Source organism: Garra rufa, chromosome 4 (genome assembly GCF_049309525.1).
Source record: "Garra rufa chromosome 4, GarRuf1.0, whole genome shotgun sequence".
NCBI lineage: Eukaryota > Metazoa > Chordata > Actinopteri > Cypriniformes > Cyprinidae > Garra > Garra rufa.
In genome coordinates, this window is record NC_133364.1 from 44384002 (window position 1) to 44393353 (window position 9352).

At 41.0% G+C, this 9352-nt stretch overlaps 1 protein-coding gene across 1 annotated transcript; it reads left to right on the top strand.

Annotated features, from left to right (window-relative positions):
* Nucleotides 1-316: 316 nt before the first annotated feature.
* On the top strand, nt 317-6395 carry LOC141334074 (uncharacterized). Its single transcript, XM_073839225.1, has 2 exons — nt 317-4276; nt 6274-6395. Exon 1 carries the CDS (start codon nt 2086-2088, stop codon nt 3382-3384), a length of 1299 nt encoding a protein of 432 aa, XP_073695326.1. The 5' UTR covers nt 317-2085; the 3' UTR covers nt 3385-4276; nt 6274-6395.
* The last annotated feature ends 2957 nt before the right edge of the window (nt 6396-9352 follow it).

Genomic DNA, 9352 nt, shown 5'->3' on the forward strand with positions numbered 1-9352 from the left:
GGAAAGTAGTTTAACTCACAGGAAACCGTGTATAATAATCGTCATTAAATATACGCAATTTACAGTTTCTGATCAGTAACAGTAATAACGATATCGACTGGTTTCTTTGTCCAGCAAATTACTCAGCGATACTCATTACTCTGACGTTGGCCCGTCGTCACGGCAACGCGTTTTACTAACCAGAACGGAGTCAAAACAATTGAACAGAATGGGCTTAAGGTAGCAATATGAGATCGAAACAGTTTAAGTGACTTTGTAATGTAAGCATTCAGCACAGAGAATCATTATATGTGAATATATGGTTGTTTATTAAACTATTCTACTTACAAACGATCGCACATAGACAAACGTACATAAAACACAAATAGACAGAGAACGCGTGAGAGAGAGAGAGTAAGAGAGAGAGAGAGAGAGTAAGAGAGAGAGAGACAGAAAGTGAGTTTGCAAAGGGACAGGAATGAAACGGTTCTGAACATCCTGAAATCGTTTCATTTATAAAACGTCTTAAACGCAGCTATCTACGTTTGTAGAAAGGACGGATACTTGCAAGCTTGTTGTTGTTGTGCATTGGTTCCGTATGTGTTCAGTTCAGAAAGTCCTTTCCAGTTCCTTGAGAGTATTGCAGGCCTCATCATCTCCTCTGCTAGGTGAGACCCCCCCCCCCCCATGGATCTGGGGGGAGGTGCGGGTGACGTGTCTTTGTGTCCCGAAGGCAAGAGCGTGAGAGAGAGATGAGGGAAGGTTTATAAACCTGTAGGTCGTTCACGCCCACAGTTGGACCTTGTCCAATCCGGTTGATCTGAGTTTTGGAGGGAAGATTGAAAGTCTTTGTCTCTCAAAATGTTGTTTCGCATGTGGAAGCTGATTGGTTGTTTGGCCACAAAACTTTCAAAAGTTCAATAATACATATAAAGCAAGGAGTGTTTAAGATGCCACAAACATTAACATTTAGGGAATAATAAATGCTGCTCATAGACACCAAACATGATCTATGAATCTTCTCGGTTGACTGAGTGATTCTAAACGTGAGTCTTAGCATGCACAATAATTCACCTATTACGGATTAATGTTTGAGGCCGACATACATAACAGAAACGACAATATAGGAAAAGGTAACACATTGATACGTGTACATTTCTATATAACTGTATGTGGGACTGCATGTCTGAATAAGGAAAGTCTATCTTTCCCTGCATTCCTGTAGGAGTCTTATCTTGATGGTGGGGGGATGAGCTGGATAGTGACCAGAGGTCTGGCTCATAGCACATAGGTGTTAATCATGGGGGAGAAGTCATTTAAGGAATATAACTAGTTATTTCATGTCTGATGGGCTCCAGGCACTACAATCTTGTGCTCTCTGTTTGATCTCGCATTACTCAGAGTCTGATACATTTACCAAAATATTCACCTCACTCTCAATCACCATTATATGTCTGATATCAGATGCAACTTCCCTCATGTTTTGTCTCAAATGGCAGTCACAAGTAAATTTTCTGTCACCTTTGCAGGACTGTGATATGAAGAGTGTATAAAATTTACACCTCTTTGGCAACAATGCAAAAAGTGAATAGCACTTAACAGGCACAATACCGGCATAAACACAGATTTCTATTGGTACAATATGGATTACATGACTAAACATGCGCCATCGTTTTCAAATACCTACTTTTTTACAGTGCACTTTACAACTACACTCCCATTCCGGTGTAATAGTCAAGGAAGTTTGCTGTTGTAATATGGACACAGCAGGCGCAGTAATATCACACAGCGCCTGAAATTAGTTCCCAGCTAGGTTACTTCCAATGTGACCACCTTTATGAAATTGTGACCGAACTTCAGGCGCTGCATGATATTACTGCGCCTGTGAACGCAATGCTATATTGGTCTCATAGGATTCAATGATCTATGCTAAGGTATGCTAAAAGTGATATCGCCAGAACAGGAGAAAAGCTGAATGGATTTCAACATGGTAAAACTCAACTTATTAACTCGTAGTTGGAGAATGAGCCTTTTTCAAAAAAAGTGAAGTGTTCCTTTAAACTGGTGTTAACTTGTTTTTATCTTCTTTTTTTTACCTCAGACCTGATGACACTGAAAGAGGAGCATCAAGAACTAAATGAAACTAAAGAGAAAGATCAAAATGAGGAACATCCTGATTTCAAAATACACGAAAAATCAATTAGTTGCTTACAGACCGAAAATATGTCCACACCAGAGAAAGATCAAAGCACAAACCTTCATTCCCACATGATGATTCACACTGGAGAGAAGCCTTTCACCTGTTCTCAGTGTGGAAGGTGTTTTACACAGATAAAACAACTTAATGCCCACATGAGTGTTCACACTGGAGAGAAGCCTTTCACCTGTTCTCAGTGTGGAAAGAGTTTCACGATTAAAGCAAATTTAAAATCTCACATGAGAATTCACACTGGAGAGAGACCTTACACCTGCCAACAGTGTGGAAAGTGTTTCACATGGAAAAGTCACCTTAATGTCCACATGAAAATTCACACTGGAGAAAACCCCTTCACTTGCTCTCAGTGTGGAAAGTTTTTTACACGGATAAAACAACTTAATGCCCACATGAGTGTTCACACTGGAGAGAAGCCTTTCACCTGCGAACTGTGTGGGAGGAGTTTCACGATTGAAGCAAACCTAAGAACTCACATGAGAATTCACACTGGAGAGAGATCTTACACTTGCCAACAGTGTGGACGAATGTTCAGTCGACAAGATAGCTTTAATGCCCACATGAAAATTCACACTGAAAAGAAGCCATTCATATGTCCTCAGTGTGGAAAGTATTTTAAGTGGAAAAGTCACTTTAACGTTCACATGAGAATTCATACTGGAGAGAAACCCTTCACTTGCTCTAAATGTGGAAAGTGTTTTACACAGAAAAAACAATGTAATGCTCACATGAAAATTCACATTGAAAAGAAGCCGATCATATGTCCTCAGTGTGGAAAGTATTTTAAGTGGAAAAGTCACTTTAACGTTCACATGAGAATTCATACTGGAGAAAAGCCCTTCACTTGCTCTAAATGTGGAAAGTGTTTTACACAGAAAAAACAATGCAATGCTCACATGAAAATTCACATTGAAAAGAAGCCGTTCACATGTCCTCAGTGTGGAAAGTGTTTTACATGGAAAAGTCACCTAAATGTCCACATGAATAATCACACTGGAGAAAAGCCCTTCACTTGCTCTCAGTGTGGTAAGGGTTTCACACATAAAGCAAACCTAAAGGGTCACCTGAGAGTTCACACTGGAGAGAAGCTTTTCAAGTGTCTTCAGTGTGAGAAAAGTTTCACACATCAAAACAGCATGAAACGTCATTTGGAAACTCATTCTAGGAAGAAATTGCCAGTTGCCTCAGATTGACGAAGTTTAGAAAAAGGAGTCATTTCAAACATCACATTTATAGATACATGTAAAAAATTTCCTTTGTTAAAGTGTATGTCAAAAATGCTATGTAATGTAAAATCAAGGCTGGTTCTGAATTTATACGATAGATCTGACTGACTGAAAGTGAAGTGGATTTTCACCAGTGATCTTCCCTTCAGCTCTCATTCACACTCACTGAAATATTCAACCACTCCGGCTTGAGGCTCGCGATGAATGTCGTTGGTTTAGTCAAGATCAGTCCTACCCTAGTAACTGTTGTCATCCACATTCTGACCAAAGGCTGAATTCACAGTAACATCCTAACAAACCAGTGTCTTTATGGCAGAGATAGTAGCAGTAGTATGTTTGTCTGCTGTTCTGAGTTCAGCCAAGTGTTTTGCTCTCTTCTAATGTGCTCTCTCTTCTAAACCACATCTCAATATGGCGGCGGACATGTAGAAGAACTGGGGGACAGAGTTTTGCTCAATCGAAAAGAGAGACCTTGAGGTACACTCAATTTAGGTTGAATTTTCATATCTTGAGACACAAATACAGGGGCTACTTGAGAAACACTCATAGTTATGCAAACAGAAAACTTTGTTGGAAACCTCTCGGGTTGAGGACACTATACCTCTTGGGTTGAAGCCAATATCTACACCGGGGAACTTTGTTCATGACATGAGAGGAACGATGACATCAACGTTCCCGCTCCTGGTGGAGGGCCGGGAGCCACTGTGTACTTCAGTCGACGGTACCCACATTTTCTCAAAAAGAGCTAGTTTTCTCACCTCTGGGGCCTCGGCCCCGAGTTTCCTTCCTGAGCAGCACTTACACTCATCGGAACCAGACTCGGAGCCCTCTGTCGCCAGCGTGGGAACCAGGGAAAAAGGTAAGCGCTGCTTAGTGCAGTTATACCAGGGGTGTCAAACATACGGCCCGCGGGCCGAATGCGGCCCACTAAGGCGTCCAATACGGCCCGCAGGATGCTTTGAACAATAAAATTAAATATAATATTTTTTTTATTATCATTATTATTACTAAAAGTAGTGGTATTAAATAAAGTATATGTAAGGGTATTCGCGGCAATATTATCTTGGTTTTATTCATTTTTTATTTAAATGTTTTATTGTCTCTAACACGCATTCTAAAGCGGCGCCTAAAGCAAATTTCGAACACGTCGGCTAACTGAGTAACTGAGCATGGCAAGCACTCGCGTGTATGGTAAAGGCAGCGGAGCTTGTGTGTCCTGAGAAAAAAACTTTTGCCAGTATTAGCTTGTCAAGACATAGCCTACTGTGGCTAAAAGAATTAAGGACCTTGCAAGAAACTTGAACCGTCAGCTTAAAGACAAAGTTACTTGTTGCTTGGACAGACGTTAGCTGGTTGCTGATGCTGATGCATTTTCCTTTTATTTGATGATCGCGCCGTCTGGGAGGCAAGTGGTAAAATAATAATTATTCTTGATTACTAATTTTAATCAGTTCATTAAAACTAAAATAATACCTTAAAATGAAAACTTAATTTTACGATCTGAAATTACTTATACTGGTGAACCCCTTTTAGTCCAAGGATAGTATGCCGTTCATATAGGAGGCTCAGAACGGCTCTAAAATAGAGAAAACCTGACCGATTTCATCAGAGATTGCGGAGAGTCACGTCCATATGTCAGTTAACGTCATTCTTTTCAGCGTGCATTTGGTTTAAAAGTAGGGGTGATTAAGGCCCCGATCAACCCGAACGCGTCTTTTATATCTAAAAACGTGAGGCGCACCGCACTGCCTTTTGGTGACTTTAAATGTTTAATGTTACATTGGTGCTTTTTTTTTATGGTGCTAGGCAATGACCAAAACAGTTGTCCTGCCAGTCAAATCAAAGGATTATAGCGCGAGCGCTCTAAAATCTTTGTTTTTTGCTGTTAAAAATACCCTAAAAAATACAGCTCTGGGTTACCCACGACAGACACCAAAAGTTTCTCCTTCATTTCTTGCAGTCTCCGGACTTTTTAAGCAACGTAAAATCTAATCACCAATACGAAATGACGTTGGGCGTTTTTCCGCTCAGAGTTGCTTTTTTTTCAACTTCAGGCGCTCAAGGCGCTTCTGCAAAAACGCGAGGCGCCCAGGGCGCATAAGCAGCGTGCAGAACGCTCACTGACAACAGAAAACCATTCAAAAAAGCAGACAGATAAAAGGGGCGAGCAGATAATTTATTTGAAGCTGTGGATTCGAGTGACGTTTGACCTCACCTGCGCATCTCTAGTAGGCTACGTATGTACACGTGCGTAATGCATTACAAATGCATTCTAGATTTTTATTTGTTAAAGTGCTCATTTCTAGTGTACAGTTCATATCCGAAGTATTTTTTTCATTAGAATTAACTCTTTTTTTTAAATATATATAAGCTTTTGAGTTGTAAAATTTTAAAGGCAGTTTTTTAATTGTGAAGTGTTTTATAGTTTCTAAATTATATTGCAGCATATAGCTTTATATTTAATGTAACTGTCTGTACACCATCTTTAGCATTTGTTATTTCTTATTTACTCATTACTAAAAAGAATCTGACAAATAATATTAATGTTCAAAGGAAATGTTTTTGCTTGCCATTACTTAGACAACTTTGTTTTCCCAAAAAGGAATAAGAGTGTTATTGAACAGTTTCTTAGAACTTATTAAATGCAGTTTTGCAGAATATTGTCTTTCTAGTGTTTTTTTTTTTTTTTTTGGCAAATTAATTTGTAATTTGGTGAATAGGGAGATTCGGCCCGAACATGGTCACATTTCCTCGCATCCGGCCCTCACCCTAAAATGAGTTTGACACCCCTGAGTTAGACTCTTCTCCAGGACGTACATCCTTCTGAGTTCAGTCTCCTTCTCTGTCTTCCCCTAGGCTGCCCCACAATGGTCACATTGGTCAACGTTCCCTTGATACCGCTACGGTGGTTGATATGGACGGTACGGCACAGCACGGCTTTGCGTTTCAGATCACCAGGCGTCCGCCCAGGTTCAGAGGTACCCTTTACACTTTTGTTCACTCTGCCATGCGTGCATCTGTCCTGCCTGCAGAGGTCGCGATCCTACTGGCCTGTCTCTCCAGCCGGGATGAGGTCAGGGTTTTACAGTCCCTACTTCAACGTGCCCAGAAACAGTGGTGGGTTAACCCTTAAAGACCTAGAACTATTTTGGGGGTCACCTGACTCGCCTGTATTTTTTTGTTTTTTCTAACTTATTCTAGCAGTTAGCATTAAGTGTCATATATCATTTTAAACAGGAGAACCTGAAGTTTCAGTCTATATCACTTAAAATCATGGAAAATGTACCTATTCTCAGACAAAAGATATAAAAGTATTAAATTTTAAGAAAAACTTCTTAAAAAATGTGGTGTTTTCTACTGTTAACTCAAACAAAACCTTTTGAAGTTTGATTTTTTTTCTTTAGAAAGTTATATTTAAATGTTTTAGACTACCAAATAAAATTTTGTCTACATCTAACATTCCCTTAGCAAGTTATAGCAATTTATTACAATATTATTATAGGCGTTTTTCAATGAAAAAAGGTGTACTTTATTTACTGACAATGTAGATGTGTCCAAAAGTTCAGAGAATAGAGTAAATAGAAAGATTATTATATAATAACATAACACTGAAGCAAATGTGACTTTTTTCAAAGGAAATATATTATAAATTTACAATGAACAACAATTTCAAGTGTAACAATTAGTGAAAACTGCATTGTTTAACCAAAATACAAAATAGTGCAAATAATCTTCAACAATGTACAAATAAAAAATACTTTGAGTGCAAATGAACAAATTGTGCAAGTAATCTTTACCAACAATAAACAAATAGAAACAATACTTTGTGCAAATTAACAAGTTGTGCAAGTAATCTTTACCAACCATTTACAAAAAGAAAAATTACTTTGAGTGCAAATTAACAAATGGTGCAAATCTTCACCAACAATGTACAAAGAGATAAACTATGTATTTACATCATTTTCAGTAAGGACCGTCCTGAGGTTTTATGTGCCAGCTTGTGACCACCTGCCACTATGCCACTGACTGAAACAGTTTCTGTGGGCAACAAGACACAGTCCCACATCACACCGTGCACACTTCCATATGGTGCGCTTCTTGCAGAGCTTGCAGTACCACCGCCCCTTTGTTGCCGTATAAGCGGATCTCTGTCTCTCAAAGGAGGAACTTCTCTCCCACTCCCCCTCTGCCTCCTCATCCACACAGGCCCGAGACTCAGGTAAGCACTGTGCCCCTCTTGGTGGTACATCACTGCCTTTTGGGACTCCACACAGCTCTGCAGACAGCTCCTCCATGAATTGGCTGTGAGACATGGGCACAGTCTCAGATGACAGACACATCTCTTTGTGCAAAATATAGCTGTTGGTTGCAGCTATGTCAATGAAGTGATACAGCAGTGTCCTGTACCACCTGTTGGACCTCTTGCGTACTGTGTAATACTGGATGAGCTGGTCAGAAAGGTCTACACCCCCCATGAATTTGTTGTAGTCCACCACACAACGAGGTGCCGCAAATTTTTTCTTGTGCCATCTTCCAGTTTCCTTGTTGAGGACGTTCCTGATGACAGTGTCACCATCAAAGGCTCGGTGGATTGTAGAGCACACGGACACTTCTCTTGTGTCCATCCATTTCATGAACAACAGTTCTTGTTGTCTGATCCATCGAATTGAACCCCTGGGGCTCTGTGACGTCAGTGCATTTAGTTTTGTCTGAGGGACATTGGCTTTGCCTTCATATATTGTCTGAGTCCAATTTTGGCTTTCGTGGCCACCATTCTTTCATCTATGGCAATCTGCTTCCTTGGCTGCCACAGTGCCTTGCATGCGTTCTTTACTGTGGTGTAAAGAGGCTGGAGACGCTGGAGGGGGTCATAGTCTGGGGATCCCTTTTTCCTGTCATTTTCGATGTCATGCTCTGGGTTACTCATGTGAACAGTTCTGCTTATCGCCATGAATCTGTCTCTGGTCATCATGGAAGCAGGAAAGTGTACGCTAAGGTGTGATCCCTTTCTCCAGTAATCTCTAGCTCTTGGCAGTTTCAGAAGTGCCATATAGATCATAAGGCCTACGTATTTCAGGAATGTGTCAGGCTTCAGCTTTTCCCAAACAAACTTCTTTCCTTTAGAAAGCTCCTTTTCCGCATTTATATTGGTGTTATTGCAGATCGTTCTGAGAGCTGCATCACTAAAAAACTGTCTGAAAATTGGTGCAGGAGAGTAGGTTACACCGACAAAACCCTGTAATCCAGGGACTCGTTTTGGAAAGAAGTTTGGAAGCTGCTGGGCAGTGTCTGCCACCTCAGGTCCATTCCACCCAGGCCCTTGCTCCTGTGGCCCATGCAGTGAATCCTCATGTCGCCTTTCAGCTCCACTTTCTCTTCTATTTCCTCTGCCTCTTCTTCTGCTTCTCCCTCTCCCTATTCTGTTTCCTGGTCCCCATTCACTTCCACTCTCTCGTCTTTCTCCTCTGCCTCTTCCTCTTCCTCTTCCTCTTCCTCTGCTTCTCCCTCCCCCTCTTCTGTTTCCTGGTCCCCATTCACTTCCACTCTCTCGTCTTTCTCCTCTGCCTCTTCCTCTTCCTCTGCTTCTCCCTCCCCCTCTTCTGTTTCCTGGTCCCCTGTCAGCTCCACTGTCTCTTCCTCTCCCAGTCAGGGGAGCTGATAGATATGGTGTGGCCCTCTGTCTCCTGCGCTCGAACCCCGGACCCTCCTGGACACCACCTTCAGCCCGCATGCTGATGGGGACTGTGGGCAGTGCATCTCCTCTATCATCCTCTCTGCTAAAACAAAGAGGGAAGAATGTGATTATACATTTGAATTTGATGAATTCAATTGTCTTTCTTTTATTTATTTATTTATTGCAGAACATCTAGACACAGAAACAGCTTCTTCTTTTAAATTGTCTTTTTTCCCCTCACTGAACAACATACACAGGAGG